The following is a 24431-nucleotide window of genomic DNA, read 5'->3' on the forward strand; positions in this document are numbered from 1 at the left end:
ACTGTCTACACTCTGTCAAAGCTGGACCTGGCTGGAAAGTAAATTCTCACATGCAGGTTTATTTAGACCGGCTAGCAAAAGGCTCTGATAGCTGGATTACAGTGTTAGCTTCCACATATCATATGTAACTCATGATGTCATGACCTCCCACACTTGTTGTCGGGTAAAAATGACACCATCTACAGCCGCTGCGTGTGATTGGCTACAAGCAGGAGAGGAAAAGGACATTCGATCTAAAGCCTGATAACCTTGATATGTATTATTCTGTGGATGAAAATAGTCCCAAACACACTATTTACTATGACGTTTGCTAAAAACAACAGTCCACTGCTTTATCTACTACTGAACCTTTTTTGGAATTAAACTATTTATCTGTGCTTTCATCAACCTCATCATGTAAAAAACTAAAACAAGTAATCAGCTGTGGGCCAAGATGAGATCAGTTTAAATCTAAGAGCCCCAGATACAAGAAAAACTTGTGACTTAATACCAACAGTGTAATTAAGAGAATTAATCAAGAAATACAAATGCAATTTTAGCAGAGTTGAGAATGTGCCTGCCTGATGGCTCATTTGCTGCTTTGTCTCCTTCTCCTGATTCCTGCTGAGCAAAGTTAAGGTCCATCAATAACCATTATATTAAATGGCTAAGGAAAATGAGCTACCTGGCACACATAGACCTACTTTAAACTCTCTATCTGGCTTCCAGCTCTCCCCATCAATTGTTATCTCTACCTCTGTTCTCTTTGTCTGCACTCTTACCTCTGTTAACCTTCTCCATGACTTCATTACTTTAAAACAATCTCGCAGGGCGCGCTGGTATGTGCATACACGGTTTGACTTGACTTGACTTTCGAGATTATGTTTAATGGGATTCATGGATGTTTTGGGGTAAGTCGTGTCCTTGATTACACTCAGATCTCACCCTTTAAAGTTCAGGAACAGAAGTCATTTCTGTTAAAAGCTGCTGCTCTGACAACGCAAACCTCCGACGTCCTGAGGCACACTGATGAATTCCAGTGCTGATTAACAAGAATTAAAAGTCAAGTACTTTTAGGGAAATCCACTCATTTTCAGAGAAAATACCTTATCATATTTTCTCAAATCCACAAATTCTAAGGAACTAAGGCCTTGGGGGACACTGTTAAATAATTTATGAGTTAATGAAATGATGAGGGAGCGTCTACATTTCTTGTATCGCAGGGTGATGAAATTATTTGAGTTTATTTCATTTCCCTGAATGCAGTTTTTTTGAGGTCAAGCTTAAAAAAAGTTGAAAAGTAACATTAAGAGAGAAATAATAGCCTCAAGTACAAAGAGTTAGATTCACACAGGATTTATCTTGTCACAGGAACTCTGTCTTGATCAAAGTACATTAATTAATATGTTAATTGGCACTGGAATTTGATGGTATTACAGAGAGATTTGTGTCTGTTTGTGCATCCATCTCTGACTCTTCCAGTGTGTCCTATATGTTGGTGGATTATTTTGGGGCTTGGAGGAGTCAGGATGTCTAGAAGGGCAGAAGGAGACCGACACCTCTGCTGGATATTTGACTCCAACCTACTGCCCTGTCGGATGAGGCGGATAATATGTCAGTGACATAACCTGCAAACATGCACTTATTATAGTTTAGGATCTGCCTGGCAACAAGTGGGCTGACCTATTAGACGGCCTTGAAGGGTTAATGTAAACACTGGGGTGTTCACGGGGGTATGAGGGGTTGGGAGGGGTTTGAGTTGACATGGGACAAACAACAACTGGGTCAAAAGCATCTCGACCAAACCAAATAAATATTAATAGAAGCCTTTCAAAGATTCCTAGAAGTCCAAGACTGTTTGGGTTTGGATCAGACAGTTAAATCTTCCAATATGACAAGACTTAGAGTCAGTTATGAAAAATGTTAACAAAAGCTCCTGTACTGTCATTTCACTGCCAATCCTTTAAGCATGGAAAACTGCATTATAGTGGGAACTGGACCTGAAATAATTATTTGATAAACTGATTAGTTGATAAACAGAAAATTGACCTGTAACTAGTAAGAATTACTGTGATTTTCGCATCATTTATCAAGGAAATGTAACACAAATTTGCTGCTTCCAGCCTCTAAAATGTGAAAATTTCATGTTTTTCTTTGTTTTATATGATTGTAAACTCAATCATCTGAATAACTTGGGGGTTTGAACAGTTGCTAAGAAAATATCACTTTGGGCTCTGGGAACTCGTGATGAGACAAAGACACATAGATCAAATAACTGATTGTGTTCAGTATATTAATCGACAATAAGAATAATTGTTGATAATCCCTACTGCAAGCTCTGATGGATAATTTGTGGATTAAAAATGTGCTGACAATTCACTCTGTAACATCCAGTTTTCCCTTTGAATTGTAAATATTTACTTATTCAACTCTGTCTGTCAAGCATCACAGATATTTTCAATCTAGTTGTTCGAGCTGTTTGTTGAAGCTATATGACGTGAAACCCAAGACTCCATGCGTGATGGAAATCTTGGAGCTGGAGACCTCGGACATCTTGAGCAAAAGGATTTAATGACAATCAATTTAGGAGACATCTGGGATACACAAAGTGGACACTGATGTAAAGATGTGAGCAACGCCTAGATAAAGTCCAGCACCGGTTCTCATGAGAATGACCATGAAGAGAGGTCGGCCTGACCAAAGAGAAGACAGCTGGCTTTCTCTCTGGCTGCTTTATTTCTTAGAGGTGACGCATGAATAGAACAATATGATATATATGAAAATTTCTTGGCTGAACCATTACATCAAATGGAAAAATTGTAGATGCATTGCACATCATTTAATACACATTCTCTGTTTTTCAGCCCGACATATTTGGTTTCTTCAAGAATGCTGGGATTAAGTTCTGCAAGCTTGAACAATGTTTGGCTGTACAGCATGAGTTTGTGCTGACTGGTGTGGTTTAGGTTGATAGGTTAGATTTAGGTGGATTATCATCATTTTATTTTTATTTTATTTCAATCACTTGGGCCAGAGTTAGAGTTATACATTGAGGGAAAGTTCTTTTCTCGAAATGTGCCATTTTCAGATGCAAAGGCCTCATTAACAAGAGGCTGCAGTGACTCAAAAACTAAATAACAAGGATTGTTTTTTTTGCAAAACGAAGAAAGAAGCTTAAGACTGCTCCATCCCTTAAGATGGCTTTGCGTTTGTTTTGTGTGTGTGTGTGTGTGTGTGAGGATGCATTGTATTTCCTTCAGTACACTGAAGATTCATCAGTGAATTAGAGTTGGCGCACTGAGATACAGGCAGCAAAAAGACTGTCCGGGATGTTCCTGTTTAGCTGCTACCTCCACTTCCCCCATAAGCATCTTTGAGACACACAAAACCAATACTGCCATGAATTATATATTACTGCATGACTCATCATCAGCTGGCCAAGCTAATGGTAAGGAAAAAAAAAAAGACGAAATCCTTTTGAAGAGTTTGTGAGATACGCAGCCAGACAACAACAAAGAGGAGGAGTACTGCAGACAGATGTAGCTTTCTCCACATAATCGTTAATACAAACAATGAAAAAAAGAGAAAAGATGAAGATGAACTGGGGAGGAAATGAGGACAGAAGCACAGGAGGAGGCAGCTGTGCACAAATCTGCCTCATCAGCTTCTCTAGTGAAATGAGTCTCTGATCATTCACGACTGCAAGTGAACGCTCAATAAATTGTGCCAGGCTCATTTTGTCAGCACTAAATTACAAGAGACAGCAGCAACATCATTTTAGATGGAGAGGATGGAGAGGAGGGAGCGTGCTACTAGTATATAATTCATCATCATCAAAGCTAAAAGAACATTTTATTTAGATATTTTATCTGTCAGAGCATTCTTGAAGCCTGCCTCCGGCTTCTACGGATCTCCGCAAACGTGTAATTATGGCCAGTGGCATGACATGCATGTAGTGTAGGTATGTTGGTTTTGGTTTGAGTCTTATGAGTTGGACAGACTTTTATGGGCAGAAAATTACAAAGTCTGCGATAGTAGCATTTTTAGCGGTGTTATTTGCTATTCAAATTTAGGAAACTACTGTCTTAACACACAACTTGCGGTTGTTTTTGTTTACATCTTTCCAAAAGATGACGTAGCAAATGAGATGGCTCGGTAATTGCTCTTTTAGAGATTGTTTCCAGCTATTTCTGACTGCTCAATAAAGTCTTTTTGTTAAAGAGCTCCATTAAAGGAGGTGTCAGGAAATACTTTGAAAGAGTGGAGGAAGCATTTGTTTGGTATATAATACGACATGATAATCAAAAAGTATTTTACTGGATCATGTGGTCAGGCTTGATGATTTCATGGCAGGATATTTAGGAGCATCAGTTTTATGATACCAATTTGGTTAGAACAAGAAATCAGTACATTCCACACAGACAGATAAAAAGCACAACTACTTTGTGGGAAAACAATGATAAGTTTGAGATTTTAGCATATGTGATGAATGGTTTGCCAAAGAATCAGCCAGAAGATGATGCTAGCCAAAATGATAGCTCTGTCTTGGCTCTTAAACTGAAGTGTTTTGTTTACTTCCTCTTGAGTTTTTGGAAAGGTTAAAGAGGTTTGAGGTTTGGTAAGTGTTTTTGCGGTGATAACAATCTTGTCACCACTTACTACTTGGCCTAAAACGCAGAAAACACAGTATTGAGGGATGTTTCTCATTAGCAAGTATCCTTCCATATTCTAGACTGAATATGAAACCGTCCGTCTTAAGTTTGCTGGCATTTTTGTAACATTTGTGGCGTTTTTCTTCCACACAGAAACCATTTTTTGAAACATTACTCGTCCGTCTCACAAATACATGTTCTTCCATTAAATCAAATAGAACTATCCATATTGACTCTGCATAATCTCCATAGGCAGCTGTTTATATCTCACAAATCTCAATTGATCAAGGCCCTTAGTGTTGCTATGAGCTCTCAGTTTGGACAGCTGGTGCAGTGATGACTGAAAAACAAGTTGGGAGTCGGTGTGGATTAAATGGACCGGATGCTTCAGCAGCCCTTACAGGTCCCACATATCTCACTTTCAATGTAGATTCCCAGTTAATCCTTCCTACACAGCTCTGACTGATAAGTTTTTCCAACTGGGAAACTGGCCCTCAGTAAGCACACCAGAAGTATTGGAATTATTGAAAAAGAATGATGAACGGCAACGATTTAGAGGGCAGGAACCAAGCTAGTACTTAGCTGTGGCATGCTTCCTAATGTTAAGAATGAACCGATTTCCTCAAAAGTTTGTTTTCTGTTAGTAGCTTCCCTTGTTGTTGTTGTTTGCTTGATTTTATTGTTCAGAATTCCAGAAGCCCTCCAGTCGCCCCATTAGTGACGTATTTTTTGTTTATGGCATTTTTGCTTTTGTGCACTCTTAAAAGCAGCAAATGCTTTTACGGCCTGCTTGAGAAATGTACACACAAAGCTGACGAACACAAAGATCAGGAGACCATGGCAACTGCGGTCAGTCGTCCCTCCAGCCATCCTACACTGTTGCTACATGACAACTAGAGCGCAGCTTAACCAGTGAAATTACAGAATGGCTCGGTAGCCAATGAGGGGTCCCCCATAGAGGCCTCGCTTCCGGCTGAAACGTGTCTGAGGCTTCTGGGACAGAATGGTTAAACGTTTAAACACACACTGGCACACACACTCATGGATTTTTCACTTGCATAATTACTTGTACAAGGAAGCAGCGGTGGAACATACAGTATTCATGTGTGATATTCAGTTTGTCTGCATGACACTAGCTAGAGAGGAACTGATTCTACCTTTTCTCTCCTGAAAGCAGCTCTTAAACCTGGACTCAAGAGTACTAGCTAATACTCAGCTCTTAACTGACGCACCCTTTTCTTCTTTCACAATGTCAAATGCATATACCTCACTGTGTGGACTGGGATGTATAAGGTACAAGTAACACGAGCTTGTTGCTATTTTACACAAAACATCTAAACTTTAAGAGATGTTCATACACCAACAGTCTTTTTAGGCTCCTGCTTTCAGCTGGTCTTGAAGATTTGTTGTTCTGTATTCCCACTGAAAATTCTGCAGTTTATTATGGTGAAGGACTCTAAGTGAACTCAAAATGCTTCATCTTTGCAGTTGGAAACAGAACATGGTGCCATAGTTGTTGAATTCCTTGAAAGTCGACCCAGAACTTCAAAGTGAATAGATTATCTGCAGATTCTGCTCAGCAAACATACAAACATCTTTCTTGTAATTTGGGAGTCACTAACATCTCACTTTAGGCTTATCTGTAGACAGTCTTTTAACTAATTAGTAGGCGTGTGGTTATTTTCAATAACAATTAATATGATAATTAATTAATAATTAATAAAAAAAATGTGTTATATTATATTGTATTCCTTGTCTTTAACAAATTGTGAAAAATGCCAAATATGTCATCTTGAAATAGCTTATTTTGTCCAACCATGAGCCCCAAAACCAGAGATATTGCATTCCATCATCTAAATTCATCAGATAAAACACAAAAAGGAACAAATCCTCACATTTAGAGGCTGGATTTGGTGATGTTTGGCATGCTCGCATGGAAAAAAACTCATCAAAAATGTGAATCAATCTTCTGTCGATCGAATAATCGACTGATTAACTTTTTCATCACCTTGTTATCTAAACTAAAAACTACATCTTCATGAATCCTGTGTATTTTCATGTAATGTCAAGCATTATCTACAACAAGAGATACACAAACACACATAAAACTTGCTGTTAAGGAAATAGATACAGTGCAATGTTGGAATATTGAGACGCAAAACAAAGCGGCACACAACCTTCCCCCCTCGAACAGTCCTGTCAGGTCATTCCTACTCACTCCTGAGGATGATTTGAGCGCGGCTGATCTTCTGTTGATCCCGGGGGAATCGTTGAACTCTTGCTGCTGCAGGCATGTCTGTGGATACCTCAGTGACGGGGTCCTCAGGATCCTCTGTTTACCAAAGCTACTAGTAGGACCTCTGTCTTCCCTTTCTGAGTTATCCTTCCTTTCTTCTTTTCTGTCTTTTTCTCTTTCACTTAATTCACTTGCTCTGTCCTGTTGCAAACTCTTTCCTTTTCTCTCTTACCTGCTTCTCCTTAAACACTTGTTCTCATTCACTTCTTGCCTCTCTTGTTTCTATCCAAACCTTTCTTTCTTAATCGTATTTCTTCTTCTTCCAGCGTCTGAAGTCTCTGCAGTTGTCCAGCTGTGTTGCAGCGTGTAGTCTGCCACTTTGCCAACCTGGGGTGTGATGCCAGAGACCGTGAGTTCACCAAGAAAAAGAAAAGTGGGGCAGGCGGACAAATGGCGGGGGCAGGGGCACTGATGCAATTCTGGTCACGCGCTGTCACGATCCCGAAGAGCACAAACACATGCCAGACTGATGTGGTGTGCTGTCAGCAGGGGTGTTGTACCCCTAAATGTTTACACCCTGGCCTCACCCGCATGACCTGCAAAAACAAACTCATTCCGTCCGGCTCACGTCGTCTGTTTCTATGGGATGCAGAGTCTCTCTATGTGTCTCTCTACCTCTCTGGACCTCCAGCTCTCTCTCAGGTTTCCACCCCTCCTTCTCCCCGCAAAGGTTTTACAAGATCGAGCGCCACATGGCGTACTGTTGGCAACGACCCTACAGACACTCAAAATAAATGATGATCTTCAGTTAGCAACTTTTCACAAGTCTCCGTGGAGACAAAATTCTGCCAAGTCTGGCTCCGGCAGACAAATAGAGCAGACGATTAGACTCTGCTTGTCTGGCAAAGACCTTTTGACTTTCAGACCATGATTAATTATTAGATCTATTCACATTTATAAAGTACATTTACTCAAGTACAGTCCTTATGTACAATTTTCAAGTGCTTGTGCTTTAATTGAGTATTTCAATTTTATACTACTTTATATTTCTGCTTCACTTCAATGAAATATTCAGTACTAGCAGATTCAGATTGAACACACAAAAACATATGACCTGTTTATAAAATATCATATGAATATAATAATAACAATAACAATAACAATAATAATAATAATAATAACAGTACATAAAGTACTCACCAATAACTATAATCCAATAATATAATATATAGAATATGTCTTTTTTGTACTATTCATATTTTAGTATTTTTTTGTATATTATTCATATTTTAAAATTGCTCTTATGCATTATGAGTACTTTAGCTTTTTATACTTTAAGTACAGTTTTGAATGCAGGACACAATGTTTACATAGTTGTAGTCATATTACTACTTTTACTAAAGTCAAGAATCTCAGTACTTCTTCAACCACTGGCTCTATTACAGCTTTTAACATATTGACATATTTAAAGTAGGGGTGTGAATCTCTGGGAATCTCACAATTCAATTCCAATTCTTGGTTGTCCAAATTGATTCAGAATTGTTTCTCAATTTAAAACCGATTCCTTAAATGAATAGAAAAGGTAGTATACTGTGTGCCAAACCATTCACTGATGTTCTTAGTCCACTGAAATACAATCTGAAACATAACTGGCAATTAAGATAAATGGTCCACAGCCTTTTTATTTTAAAAAATTAACTGCATTAATTAATTAATTAATTAATTTAGGAGGCAGAGTGCTCTGCTGTGTTAGTAACGTCATGTGTTGAGCAGCTGAGAGCAGCCTCTCTGCTGCACCGTTAGCTCTGGGGAAAGACATTTCTGCCCAAGACACTGAGCAGGCACAGGGTTTGAGGTGAAACAGACTAAGCACCGAGTTATTTTCGTCACCTCAGAGTTGATTTAATCTGTTTAATGCTGTAGTCTGTGCTGGTCAGCCAGTCTCGTTTGTTACAGCTGATCGCTGCTCTGCTCTGCTAGTGACAGCGTAGAAAGTTCACAATAACACTTCATGTTCGTCTTGCAATGGAAATTATTTAATCATTAAATCAAAGAATGCTTGCAAACGCTCCCTTTGTGAAGATGAACTACAAGATAACTCTTGCGTGTGCACTGTAGACTGTTGAGTTCTGCCTTTTTTGTTCCGTCAACATCACATCATAAACTAACATTTAGAACATCTATTTTTGACACTTGTGAATCAATTCAGAATCGTAGGAGATAAGAATCAAGATTCTTATGTGAATCGATTTTTTTCACCCAACCTGATTTAAAGTTGCCTTTATTTCTTTAGCCAAAAACAAGTACATATCTGTGCTTCTGAATAGCACTCTAAAGCACAGCTCACCTACTGAAACATAGGTTTAAACCTCTGTTTTGATAAAGCTCAGTTTATAATTTCAGTAAAATGCTGTGACATGTTTCATTCATGCAAGCAACCATTTTTAAAAATTCTATTTAAAATGTAATTAATTGAGGTATCACAGGTTAATATTTTTTTTAAATCTTCAGTTTGATCTGATGTTGCACAAACCATTGATCATACTGATCACTTACTTCAGAAGAGATCAGTAAGAAATATGCATGTAGTGTTGAAACACTTACTCTCATGATTAATTGATTAGTTGATAGAGGACAAGTTAATCAGCAACAATTTAGGTAACAGATTAATAATTTCAGTTATCCGTCTAGTAAAACTGCCAATACATTCTCTGGTTTCAGCTTCACCAGTGTGAGGATTTAGACTGTTGGTCTGACAAAATAAGCATATGAAGACATTACCTTATGGTATGTGAAACTGTGACAGACATTTTTTTGGACATTTTAGTGAGTAAAAAAATCTATCAATCACAAAACACATGATTAATCAATCATTTCTAGTTGCAGGAGTGTGAAGTTCACCGTCTCTGCTATAAAGAAATAAAAGGCACACAGACATAGAGCAGCTATATTAGCTGCAGGGGTGCTGCACTTCATCCATTCCTACCGATAGATGAGGCAATCATGCTGCTGGTCACATTCCTCCTGCAGCCTTTTCAACACAAACTGCTTTTATAAGCAGCAAACTGCTGGCACTCCGACACAACCACACAGGTCAGGCCAGGACAGCGTTGTTTTTCTCAGCCTTTATTCGACACGGCTATGGGTTTTAAAAAAGCTGCTGAGAACGTGGATGGACACGGTAAACACTTCCTTACACACTTCCTCTCCATCCTCTGCTCCTCATTCTACCTTTCTACATGTGATCATCTTTCTGTTCTTCACCTCTTTTCTTTTCTCCTCTGTTCCTCCTCCTCCTCCTCCTCCTCTCTGCCGTGACCTGATGGGAGAGGATTACTGGCCAGACCACAACACAGACAGACGTCCGGCGGCCTGTGACCCATCCCTCCCTCTCCTGATCCCCTGGCCCTCCATCCTGCTCTACTTTAGCCTTTTTAGGGAGAAAACAGTTACATAGAAAAACACAGTGTGTGTGTGTGACTGGATCTTCATTCATCCACGTGTGAGATCACAGTTTAGAAACTACGTCACATTAACAGAGTCAGAAGAGGAGACTGCTCTCCTTCTGACTCGGCACATAGCGATGAAGTGAGGACGTGGCTGGTTTCAGTGATGTCACACCAGGTGATGAAAGAAATAAACACACACATAATGTATACACACACACATCGTCCTAAAAGTCCTAAAAGCCATGAATGTGTGTCATGTAATAAAGAGGCACACACACACACACAGAGACACTTTCCAAGTGTCAGCAGTGGACCACATTCACTTGGCTTCCCTCAAGTGGAAACTATTCTGTGCTTTGTTCAATAGCTTCCTCACACATTCCTTTATATCTCTGATAAAGTACAAAGTAAAGTAAAATCATTCTAAAAGGCACAGCGATGTTAAACTGGTTTTCTGTGTCAACCAAACAAAGAAAACATACAATAGAAAATGCCCACTTGCACATTTTCCTATTTTTCCCCATTTTTTTCCTCCTCCAATAGCTGAAATTATGAAGAAGCGCTTCTTTGACTGTTCCCGTCACAACTGAACATCAAAGTCGAATATCAAAGCAGCTGCGATTCCAGATTAAATGAGGCATTTACCAGAGCGAGAAATCAGTTTTATCTGCAAGATGACCTATCACGTATCAAGTGTTCCCTTTTATTCATGCTTTTGTAGCATTTCTTTGCTGGGTTCAACATTGTGGAGGCAGATCAGAGTGAAGGAAATAGGTCGCTGAGGGTAAAGGTGGTGAGTTGGTTTCCGGGTGGTGTTGAAGCGCTACTGTATGAGCAAGTCTCAGGCTAAGCTAGCAAGACTTAGCTGTAACTTGCTTTATCACTGGTGTATATACAAACACAACTGTATGAGAGCATATTTATTCTGCCCTATGCAGCTTCTGTGCACCGTCTTCAAACACAGCAAAAATGACAGCTGAGCCCTCTAACCTCACGTACACACGTTTACTGTACACATGATTCTCACAGCCGGTGACAGCGGTCCACTGCAGCACGGAGTGTAGGGCTATATGAATCATGAAGCATTAAAACTAAATCTGCTACTGTAGAGACATTTGCTCTTCACAGGAGTGGAGGAGGAGAGAAAGTTGCTCTTGATTAAACACCATCCTGTGATGTGTTTGCCTGCAGTTTGTTTTGGGGGGAATGTTAATATTTTTTCTTTTGTAGAGGCGATTCTTTTATTTCTTTTTAAGTGAATACTGGATGGATTCTTCCTGTGTTTACGTTCTCACTCCCACCCCAGACACAGCTGACCAATGAGAGGAGAGAAGGTCCTCACGTGGCTTTTAGTGATACATTTCGGTTCACTTTATTTATTTATTTTTATGCATGAAAAGAAACTGAACCAAGAAGAAAATGCAACTCATCCACTGACCAGAGCAAACAAACTAAAGATTTTAAAATATCCTAAGAGATCCAAAGTGGACCTTGAACAGCCCTCCAACACAATCTAAATCAAACCTACACGTCCTACTGAGGACCAGTGTAAATGTCAAAGCAGCTGCAGAAATGATGCTCAGTGAGTGGACGCCATTACTGTACTCATCCAACAGTTAATCCTCATCCATTTAACTGTCTTCACAGGCAGGGCTGACCATGGTATACTATCTTATGATTTATGTCTCCATTGATTATTGAGCTAGGCTGCAGAGCGTGAACACTGTCTGGATAAGGTACTATAAACAACTTAAGATAAAAGCTTAGATAGAAGGACACACTGTAAATCAGCTCTTTATGACCATACGCTACTGAGAGAACCACAAAACATGTCAGACAGACGGCAACTCCATGTTTTGCTTCCTGATGTTCCTTTTGTCAAACACATACATTTAACATGGCGAAGATGTTGGCATTGAGCCCAAAAGGCCACATCACAACTCAGACATGAAAACAATCAATGGAGGTCTAGAATGAGTTATGTGACTCCGACGTTCTGTCATGTGCTGGGATTTTAACACTCACTGAGTGAGTGATGGAGAGTGAAGCCTGTGTATCGGGAGGATTGTCAGGTCCACAGATGCCTGCGACTGGAGCAGGTGCACCGAGAGCAGCTGTCAGGACAGAAATACAGAAGCAAAACAGTGGGGTGAAAGGGGAAACGCTGTCGCCTTCCTCCGGCTTCTGTATGCAGCTCGCTGCACCGCTGAGAGAGGGAGCGAGGGGAAGGCCACGAGGAAGGAGGGAGGGGAGGAAGGCAGTGTGTGTGTGTGTGTGTGTGTGAGAAGAATTAGAAAGTGACAGAGAGAGGAAGATGGGGGGGATATCAAGTGAGGTAAAAAATGGAAGTGTTGGAGAGGAAAGAAGGGAGGGAGAAGAGATGAGGGAGCATGGAAGGAGAAAATGAAAAGAGAAAATAATGGGAGCGAAAGAAAGCGCCTGAGGCTGAAGTCCGGCTGTGCTGTTCATCAGTAAGACTCTTCTTCCAAGGATAGTCCCTGACTAACCAATACTCCAGAGTAGGGCTGTGTATCTCTCCCTGGCATGCACATTCTACAATCGAATACAAAATATATACAGAAATATTCGTAATGATACACTGTGATTCCATACAATTTAATCCAGCAGTGATTTTAAATTTATTCAGATCAATCTTTTTACTTACTTGTACACCAAGTAATGTGGATTTGTTCTGAAAATAATTCATTCATTTCAATTTGATATTGTCAGTAACTCTCCAGTATATGGGTGGATGTCCTTGCCCTCTTAAATTAGCAAAAAAGTGTGTGGTGCCTCTGGAATATTATATGATGTAAAGATTTTAAGATTTAAAGCTGCAACAAATGATTTTGTTGCCACTTGGGGGCAGCTGAAACAAGCTGTAAACACAACCCCATCAATCACCTTTTAAGTTGATATGGTGAACACTAGTGCACAGCAGGTATTTACACATCCAACAGATACAGAGCAAATTCAGGATTATTTGGATAGATTTTCTGTCCACCTGAAGACTGTAAGTCTAATATTCACTCTGCTTTTAGCTCTGTTTGTGTTCTCCACCAACTCCTGATGGAAATATCTGGCTATTTAGCTGATAAACATTCCACTATGTTTACCAGCTAGTCGCTAACTGTGCTGTCTGCTGTTTAGTGCTGAGCAGGTAGTATACAATGGGATTTTAAAGCTTTTTTGCTGAAAATAACACTATGAGAGCTGTGAGAGTGAACCAAAACAAAAAAGTTGCAGGGAGGAAAACAAAAACAATGAGCTGAAAGACACTAAAAAGGAGGAACTGCAGAGTTGGTGATAATTCTCGGTGGATTCATCACTACAAGTGACACCTTTCACATACAAGTAGTCATGTGATCTATTGTTTATATAAAAATATTGATTATAGCTGAAGCTAGTTGTTCAAAGTGAGTATGTGTTTGGGGAACATACTGTAGCTAGCTAGCTAGCAGGAGAGAGGAACATCAGCACACAGAGAGAGAGGGTTACTTGAAATGTTTATTTGTGATGCATGTGGTTTAAACCCTGCTACAGATGCATGTTAATTACATATTTAAAATAAATTCATAATGGATTATGAATACATAATAGACTGCACTTGGAGCTTTAAATGCAGCTGCATGCTTGATTCATTTATCAAACACAGTTTTGCACCTTTTTATCATTAAAAATTAGATTTGTTTTTCGGCGTAAATAGAATGGGTGCAGGAAAAGAGGAGAACCCATTACCGTCTCGTTCTAATTAGTTTTGATGACAGTGCACATTATAAGCAAAACAAAGCACGCCTCTCACAATTCTAAACAATTATCCAGAGTTACATTTTGCTTTTATGTGGTCAAATCTGGGATGACAAGATGCTGGCACAAGTTCCCTTGAACTCTCTTTGAATGTTTTCGTCTCTCCTTCTGTCTCTGATTCTCCGCAAGTCTTTTCTGTCTCTCATCTTCTCACACACAAACACACCACACACACACACACACTCATCTTTGCACCATTAGCATGATGAGGCACATCAGTATCAGGTTAATTAGTGGATGGGATTAGAGTGTGATGAGAGGCTTGGTTTAGGGAGAGAGGAAGGGATGGGCACAATAGGAGAGGGAGAGGGAGAGAGAGAGGGAGAGTATGTGGCGCATGGCAGGTCATGTGGGGCAGCATCTGAATGCTGTGATTGCACAAACAAAAGGCAGCTGCAATTAAAACCTCTGCGTTGTCTTTGTTAGATTAAAAAATGAAAAGAGGGAAAAGAGAGGAGCCTCAAACTTGAGAGTTGAAGATTAGTCTTCACTCCAAATCAGAGCACAAATGCACTAAAAGATCTGGGTAACAATGCCCCCTCTCCATCCTCTCCGGCAGGCGGGCAAATGTAGATACACAGCCGGAGGACAGAGCTACATAATGAGTGCATGTTTCAGAAAACCAAGGTCGTGGTGTACCACTTGAAGTTACAGCCAGGGAATATTTGTGGCAAATTAAATAAGGGTCTGTGAATGTGCATGTGTGTGTGTGTGTGATGTGAATACTGCAGTCCTCTTGATGCTCCACATGTGAACCAGCAGCCTCTCACCATGAGGTCTTCCCTTTTATACTTGGATATACGGTCAATTGCAGGTTTTATAAATGATCTATAATTGGCGGCTGTGAGCACCAATTATTCTCAATGATGCTAAAAATATATCATCCCATTAACGGACGCTGTGACCAGGAGCCGTCTATCATTAACTGCCTCCCGAGCTTTCAGACTGTCAACTCTAAATGGAAGTTTTGATTAAGGAAAGTCCAGGCTGTCGAGATGTGAGTGGAAACTGCAGCCTCTCTTTCTTTCTGGTGAGCGGTCTGTGATGAATTAAGACGTTTCAGTCTAATCATTGTTTCTGGTAATGTAGCTCACTTAAAAACATTTTTATTGTTGACATGTGTCTTTAATTATCCTCCATTTTTTTAAGTAGGCTTCCCAACCCTGTGGGGAATATTTCATACCCATAAATTAATCTCAGCTCCCCCTGTGTTTCCCCCCCTGCTGTGAAGTTTACTGACACTAGGTTCTGGGGCTGACTACTTCAAACTGCAGCCACACTTTCTGTTTAATGCTCAATTACAGATACATGTAAATATGTCAAACCTTTGGTGTAAAAGCTTTGTGTTCTCTCTCTGTTATAAGCTCATCTGCTGCTCTGTTAGGAGAGTTGGATATTCTAGATAATATGCCAACAGGATAATCAAAATGGTGTTCAGGGTGTTCACTATGATATTCAACCTGTTCCTGGCTCAGTCTGTCATACCCATGTACTTCAAGAAGTCCACCATCATTCCTGTGCCTAAGAAACAAGTGATGAAGTGCTTTGAACAGCTGGTAAATGATAACATCTGCTCCTCACTACCCAGCACACTGGACCCATTACAGTTTGCTTATCTTCTCAACCAATCAATGGAAGACACCATAGCACACATCCTCCACATCACCCTATCTCACCTGGACAAGAAGGGGAACCATATGAGATTGCTGTTCATTGACTACAGCTCAGTGTTTAACACCATAGTTCCCTCCAGGCTCGTCACAAAGCTCAAGAACATGGGATTAAACACCGCATGTGTATCCTTAACTTCCTAACAGGCAGACCCCACGGTCTAGACACACCTCTTGTACCCTGCTCGTCCTTAAAACCGGAACACCCCAGGGCTGCGTTTTGAGCCCCCTGCTGTAGTCCCTGTACACACACAACTGTATAGCCATTTTCGACTCCAATACCATCATCAACTTTGCTGACGACACAGCTGTGGTGGGCCTGATCACAGATAACAATGAAAAGGCCTACCTGAAGGAAGTAGAGGACCTGACCCGCTGGTGTAAGGACACCAACCTACTCCTGAACATCAGCAAGACTAAGGAGCTGAGAGCGGACTTTGGGAAGAAGCAGGGAAGGAACAACGCCCCCCTAAATAGCAACGGGTCCTTGGTGGAGAGGGTGAACAGCTTCAAGTACCTTGGTGTCCACATCACAGGGTGCCTGACCTGGGTGCTGCATACTGACTCAGTGGTGAGCGAGGCAAGGCAGAGAGTATTTCACTTCAGACGCTTGAGGAAATTCCGGGTATCCTCTCAAATACTGAGGAATTCTACTCTTGCACCATTGAGAGCGTCCTGTGCACTTTGCATGCTGGAAAGTGATTAGTGAAATCAATAGCACTCATGTAGCTTTTCATTTTTTTCTATGCGAAAAGAAACAGAACTGAGGGGGAAATGCTACAAATTTACCAACTAATCCACTTATTTGAACCACCAGAACAAATCAACTATAGGTTTGATGCTGATGTAACTGCACTCTCCCTGGTTCAAGACTGGCTCTGGACATTTCCATTTCTCCAGCTCACTACTCTATACTGTCTGATAAATACTTAATATGCCTAAAAATACTTTTAAAAAACTACATGTGTACACTTTATGTCATGTCTTGGTATTAAGAAAAAAAAGGCAGATTGAGTACAACTGGCAGGATTTTCTCCAGACCACTTGAGCTTGAACTGCTTCCAACTGACATTAAAATTGGTACAAGACCCTTAATCGATATTCCTTCCCTATCAAGGAAATCCAATTCTAATGCTGCATGAAGAAATGAATCATGTAATGAGCAATGTTTTCCACGGAAAGACCGGTTTGACTAGCTGTCTCAACCTATGACGAGAGATCACAAGTCGACATTGCCTTGGTTGGAAGCCACGGGTTTACTCCATGAAGAGACAGACAGAAAACAATGTATTACATGGTTGTGGAACAGCACATACAGCACACAGCAGTGTACCTGCGTCCTGGGAGTTGAGCACCTCCAGGGCATGCATCATGGCACTGGCAAATACATTGGCGTCCTCCTTGCTGCCAAAGTTTAGGCCGTAGACCTGTCGGGCATCACGCCACTGATGGAAGGTCTGCGTGGCCTGGTTGTACTTCAGCCCCTTGGGAATGGCACAGTTTATCACCACCTGGAGACGCCCATGACCAAGAGAAAAGAGGGAGAAAAAAAGGAAACGTGATTGTGATTGTTGAGATAACTAGCAACTGCAGCCAATCAGGAAGTGTTCATAATACACCTCGGTACACTCAGCTGTCAAGTCCTTTATAGCTGTGTTTCTGAACAGCTGGGAGTTCAAACTGACAGAAAATAGCGCTCTGAAACAGGTTTGGAAAAGTGTATGTGACAGCATGTTGCCAGGCTGACCTGAGATTTATGGCTTAGCAACACAAATACAGACATAAAAACAAGAAGCAAAAGTATTGTGGTCTCATGTGGTCTATCCATCACATAGACTCTCAGTCACGACACTAACTCGGAAAACTGGAGCTCAGGAGTTGCCAAGATCACAAAAGATGATTCAGACAATCTCACACACTACTTTATCTTATTCCGCTAAAAAAAAAAAACCTCAGTCTAATTAAACACAACCTGAAAACAATGGGACACCGGAGCTTGTTAGGTGGTAAAAGGTCATTTTTACCTGGTTGTAAAGTGTCTTTACAATCCACTCACTCTGCGTTTAAGGTGCTTTCAATGCTAACATCAGGGTTTTTTACTGTTCTGGGCACACAGCCAAGCAGAAACGCCTCAAGCTACTCCTGTGTGAATTATTGAGACAGAAGTGGGTCTCAAAGCAGGAACCCCAGAACCTGATGGACTGTGACAAGAGCAGACTTGCCATCGTCCATACACAGAATATGAAAAGTGGTTTTTAATTGAAGGATCTTAATTTATGTCATAATCAGTGGGGGAGGGGGGGGGGGGGTTGGCACCGTGAAATGTGGGAATGTGGGGATGATGTACAACACACACATACGATTTTGTCAGTGTTCATCTGATATAGCCGAAATACCCTGAGAAGATGTGTAATGCGGTTTAATCTCATAATCACTGTGTCATCTCATGTCCAAACCAATAAGAGACTGAATTCAAAACATTCCCCAACAGGGGGAAAGCTTATCTTACTGGGTTGGTCAAGATTTCAGAAACCTCATGGTGAAACTGAGGGATTAAACTGCGCTGAGACAAGCCTTCAAACAGGTCGTATTTTCTCCTGAAGGCACAATATCGCTTTGGCTAATAAACAGCTCGACTAGCACTAAAACCTGTAACCAATCCGCTAGTTTATGGAAAACAAAGTCTAGCACTAGTACGGGTGAAATTTATTTTAACCTGGCGAGGAATAATCTAGTGTCAATTTCTGTGATTATCATAATGTCTCTCTGGCAGGCGGGAAATGATTCACATAAGCGCTCTTTTATTGTTGATGGACTGGGTAATAAAACAAACAGCCGTTAAATGTGAGAAGGAATTGCGATGGTGTAACTCGAGATGCTTATTGTAGATGGCAGTGAATAAAACAAATAGAGGGAATGTGTATCTTATGAAAGCAGTAACACACAAACTAACAATCAGTCTGGAGCTGTAAGTGTGAAATGTTAACATAAACACAGCCGGTCCCGCCACTGACTCCCCATCCCATCATTGGTTATAAAGATCACACTTCTTCTAGTGTTTGTGATTTCTGTTTGTCCTATATCATGGTTTCATGAAAAAGGAGGATACAAATTCTCAAAAAGTGATCGGGGTCTTTATCTCAACAGCAGACAGAACCAGAACTTTACTTAAGACAGATGTTTATTAGAGTGAGGGGTATTTTTCCACCATTTTATCGTTTCTATCATATTTATCTGGCCCGGGGACCTTTGTCTTTCCACTTGTTTCCTGTCTATATCTCTTTCTTTTCCTTTTGCCAAATATTATTTTCGCATTTTTTCCCCTTTGCTGGTCAAATTGACGACGAAGACACAAACAGGAAACATAAGAGAGAATGGTAGGACATGAAAAGCTGGAATCGAACCAGGGATGTTGCGGTTATGAGTTGCAGTCACACCGCTGGCTATTATTTGGCCGTTATTAAAAATCAACTTTTATTTGAGAATTTATGGTAAGACAGAGGAGTTAAGAATGAAGTAAACTAAGAGAGAGGAGCACTGAGGAGAAAGAAACATCATGACTTATTCTTCTCCCTCCCTGCAGCCTCACAGGAAAACTCAGACAATAAAACAGAGAGAATTGTGGGATTGCTGAGGCAGTGTGTACTGCCCCACAGGAGGGAATCACTCACATGCTGTCATCACACACACACACACACACACACACACGGTCTGTGTCCTCAGGTGGTCTCCGATCTACTCATTATCCTTTTTCTTCCAACAGCTGCTTGCTTTATTTTGGGTTAAGTTCTTGTATTGATACACTTGTGAACACACACAGTGTGTGTAAGTCCTGCTTGAGATGTTCCTACATAAATAGAGGATTATACTTGCCTTCACCCTGTGAGCCACGCAAGCTCATCTCAGCTACTTCCTGCCTCTTCTTCCTGCATCTTCCAGCATTTTGCTGTGTACATGTGCACGTGTTCATATATAAGCTCCTGTGTGTATGGCGTGCTTTGCTGTATGCTGTTTTTGTGTTCCTGGGAATAAGAGCTTAGCAGTCGGTGGGATGTGCTGACATTGGCAAGATTTACAGGAGCTGGGGAGTCGAGAAGAAAACAGTTCAAGACTCAAGGAAAAAGGTTCAGTGGAAGGTCAAGTTATGTGTGTAAGTGTTTGTTTCTGTATGATTTTGAAGAATGTTGGTGTGTAACCTCACTTCTACCATTTTTTATTTCCATGTTAGTTTCCTTTCCAAAACGTACCAACGCTGAATGTAAGAGAAACACTGTGTGTGTACTTTAACAAGCAGATGGCAAGAAAATACACTCATTTCTCTTAAAACTCCTGCAAGTGACTGAAAAAGAGTACGGGGCAAATACAGAAAGATTCTTATTCTTTTTGGCTCTTGGCTCATTTTATCCTTAGATGCTGCTGACAACTTTAAACTGTAGTAAGTTGTAAATTAGATTGAACAAGTTTGCATGTTAACATGAATTATTTGCAGGGCTTTGACAATCTGTAATATCTGATGCATATTTGTAGAACGGTGCTGAATAGCTGGTATCACGTGATGTAGTCCTTGCATGTGCTCACCACAGGATTCTCTGACAATGTAGTCATATGTTGACATCACTGGATACATGAAACTGAATATTTTGATATACCATATTTGGAAACAGTATGCTTTGCCATCCTCCTTTCATATCCAATAGTTTTAATAAACTTAGAAGACCTCTCTTTGTTTGGAGTGCAACACTATTTCTCCCTAACTCCTCACACTGTACGTCCTCCATGTTCAACATGTTCTGGGTTCAGTCTGCTACATGGGAGGTAACTTGAATGGGTCTAGTGGACTTTTTAATTACTGTATTTTATATCACATATATTCAGAGGATTTAATGTTAGGACTGCAAAGTGCTTCCCAGCTACTTAACATGTTGTCAGTCATAACTTAAACTTGAGAAAGCTTTTCAGGTCTGTCAATTGTTGTTTATGTATTAGACGTGTCAAGTGATATATTATTTGACCAGACAAATTACACACATATTCACTTATATGTACACAACTGAAGAACAATTTACAGATGAAAAATCCCAATTTTGTGTTTTCCAATTATCACTGGTTAAGAACTATAATTGAAAAACAGGAGAAGGAGTCAACAGCCATGCTAGCAGCTCTGTGAGGCTGTATCAAGGCATGGCAGCGCTTTGAGTAAAATGCTAATGTTTGCATGACAACATGCTAACAATGACAATGCTAACATGCTGATGCTTACTAAGTATAATGTTTACTGTACCTTCATTAAATTTTGACCTGATGTTGGCTGAGGTGGTTACAAGGAAAAAAAATACATACTGAGGAAGTGACGTACCAAACCGAGCATAGTGAAACCAACAGTTCGTACCGTTTCACCCCTAGTCTTTAGAACCCCCCCTCCCTCAGCCCCCTCTCATCCACTGACCTGATGATCTTGGATCTTGCGCCCCACTACGCGGAAGGCATTGTTGCCTGTGTGGTGGTAGATGTGGACTCTGCTGAAGCCCGTGGAGCCGCCGGCTGGGACCCACTTCTTATTGGCATCGTCGTACACCATGACAGCGGCTCGCGCCTGGCAGATACTCTGTTCACTGCAGGGAGAGGAGACACAAATACAGAAAATGTCATTTTACATCTAGTAGCTTCAGCCAAACAATCTGACTGGACGGTCAAACATGCACTGCTTGCTTTACTGATCCCAAATCATGTGCTTCCTCCTGCTTTTTTTTTTATTATTTTGTGGGTTTTCCTTTTGGAAGAAGACTTTTCAAACTCAACACATAAAATTCATAATATCCTAATGGATGTTCTGAACCGTAATTATAGGTGCAATGATGACGCAACAGGTATGCACTCAAGCCAAGTGGGAGTACAGGCTGCTCTGGCAGAACTACTGCTGTAATTAAAAAGACACATCAACATCTTTCCTCCGGTCAGTATGACCCTGCTACACAAAAAGACCCGCTGCAAAATGAATACCAATTAATCTTCTACTACAATATATATCAGTGTGTCCCCTGAAACTGCACAGGCCACCACCAGACCAACACAGTCTTTTTTTTTCTTCATTTTAATGGCACTATTAATGTCAAACGGCCATTCATCTGGAAACCACGGTGGCTTTCTTCTTTCACTGGAGGAAACAACACAAGTAAAAGTGTGATATTTAGTTTTTGTTAATGTAACTGCATTGTTACTCTTATTTGTTTGTGCTGTGAGCTCAGTCTCATGTAAAATGGTTAAACGTTAAATAACATAACTTTGGTAATCAAACACAGCGCTCTGGTGTTAACTAACAAATATATTGCCTTTCCTAGATTGCAAGCAAATGTCATCAGGGCTGTGATTAGTCTGTTTGAACAACTTCCCGTCTTACAAACCAGTGCAGTTCACCCTCATAAATCCACAGCCCTACACATCCTTCCATGTTCCTGAGGGAACTTCGGTGCACCAAAGCAACATTGCATCAGGCATTTTTCACAGTCTACACACTGACATCGCTATAATTCTAGTACAAAGAGGGATTTCATTTGAGATATCGGGCCAAAAAAATAGTGACATTTGCTTCATGGCTGGCTGTATTTTGTGTTTGTCACTATGTAATGAGTTTGGTGACAAGTCTTGGGAATTAGACAGCTGCAATGACATTGTTACTTTAGCTGTCCTTGTATTTTAATGTGGGAGTTATTTTTTAGTTCTTGAATTGTGATGACGTGTTTTTGGATTTCTTAACTGTATTGCTTGGTTTTTATGATGAATGTCTTGTGCTTCTTTGGGTTTCTTTGCCTTTTATAGAAATGTTGGAAATAAGTGGTCATGTTAACAACATGTTATCTCTTGGATTTTTGTTTTTTGTGTCTGATAATTCATAAATAAAATCAATCAATCAATCTTTGAGTTTGGGAAACAGTGAGACCGTTTTAATAATTAGTTGCAGCTCTTGTGTGAGTGCACCTATGTGAACACTGGGCAGGGAAGTGACAGACTGCAGGGAGGGAAAGAGTCAATTATTCATTACATGACTACAGCTACTAATACCAGAGAACCAAAGAGGGGGAAACAGAGAAGAAGAGAGCACTTCAGCGGTAGACATTTCTGTGTGCCGACGCGACACTTACAACCCGAACGCAAGCAGAGAGGAGATGGAGATGGAGGAGAGACGTGAGAAGTGTAAAAAAGTGGAGGAAATGACAGGCTAAAATGGCTTGGAGAGGAGAAAAAGGAGTGAAAAACAAGTGAAAAGAGTCAGAGGAAGGAAGTGATGAGGGGAGGAAAGATAGATTCCACTGAGACGCACGCTTTGTGTTTTTAAAAGTTGAAACTACATGAAAATGGAGGAAGGTCCTCAGTAACGAGCACAACTGTGTGGAAACAGTCTGCTGCACGTGCCAAAGCTACTTAACACTCCACGTTTGAAATGACTTGCTGTAAAATAACAAAATCACTGAAACATTTATCCTCTGTGTGTACTCACAAGTGTGCACTCTTTGGTACACACACACAAACAGCATGTACCCATATGCACAACTCCACACATAGCTCTCTCTCTCTCACACACACACACTTTAACATCTCTGCTAATGTGCTCCATTATGTCAACAGAAGCCTAACAGTGTTAACACTATACGGCAGCTGGTGAACTTACATTACTATCCGATCTCCGCTTTTGTTTTGTTTTTGTTTTTTTCTTTAAATCACAAATGTCTTAGAGCCTGCATCAAGAGTTAACACCTCGGTTTACAGCGTCTAACTAACTGGCTGCATGTGTGAGTAGAAACAAACCGAAGAGGACGACAGTAGATTATAAATGGATGCTTTTATACAGCACTTTCTAGTCTTATCAACCACTCAAAGCACTTTACATTACATTCCAACATTCACCCTTTCACACACACACACATTCCCGCACTGATGTCACAGCCATCAGGAGCAATTTGGGGTTCAGTATTTTGCCCAGAGAGCCGGGGATTGAACCACGGACGACCCCCCTCTACCTCCTGAACCACAGTCTCAGAAGGAAATTGAAGTCAGGATAATTAATTCATGACTTGCTGCTCTGGCTGCGGATTTTAACATATTCTACAGGCAAATTATGAAACTTTACATCTTCATTAAAACAGGAAAAATGACTAAGATCCATTTATTTTCAACAGGCTCAGAGGAGGAGTGCTTATATGCAGTCATGTAGTGGAGGGTAAACTCACATACATTTGTGCACTATATGTACAGTATACATATCAATAAGTTCCATGGCTGCTGATATTTATGAAAAAGAACACAGCGTTTCTGAAAATAGTGAAATGAGTTTTGGTGGTTGTTGAGGCGAGAGCTTCACTTCCCTGATTTTTCCGGCTGGTCTGCAGATTCAGATCCAGTATAATTTTGGTAAACAAGTAAATCCATCAAGCGCACAGCACGACCACTCTGAAGAAACCACTCGGTTTGAAAAAAAAAAAAAAACTGCAATACTGCGCCGAGGCTTTGATGTGTCAGCTGTAGTCAGTGTAAGTAGTGCAGCAGTGTGGTTCTTGTGCTTGTTTTGTCAAACTCTTCTGGTGGACTCATGTGAAGATGTAATGGGTTATTTGATGTTGTTGCTATGGTTTCTGCTGTTTGA

The 24431-nt window shown here is 40.6% G+C and overlaps 1 protein-coding gene across 7 annotated transcripts in view; it reads right to left on the bottom strand.

Moving 5' to 3' along the window:
* enah (ENAH actin regulator) overlaps positions 1 to 24431 on the bottom strand; it is a 130487-nt gene that overhangs the window by 45677 nt on the left and 60379 nt on the right. For 6 of the 7 annotated variants that reach the window (XM_067573169.1, XM_067573173.1, XM_067573171.1 and 3 more), the window contains exons 2-3: positions 21240 to 21405; positions 17127 to 17304 (exon numbers count right to left, since the gene is read on the bottom strand). In XM_067573169.1, coding sequence (XP_067429270.1) covers positions 17127 to 17304; positions 21240 to 21405 — 344 coding nt within the window. Of the gene's footprint in view, positions 1 to 6849; positions 7597 to 17126; positions 17305 to 21239; positions 21406 to 24431 lie in introns of those variants that run through there. The other variant, XM_067573174.1, reaches the window with a different exon arrangement.

The sequence above is a fragment of the Thunnus thynnus genome, chromosome 18, assembly GCF_963924715.1.
Source record: "Thunnus thynnus chromosome 18, fThuThy2.1, whole genome shotgun sequence".
NCBI lineage: Eukaryota > Metazoa > Chordata > Actinopteri > Scombriformes > Scombridae > Thunnus > Thunnus thynnus.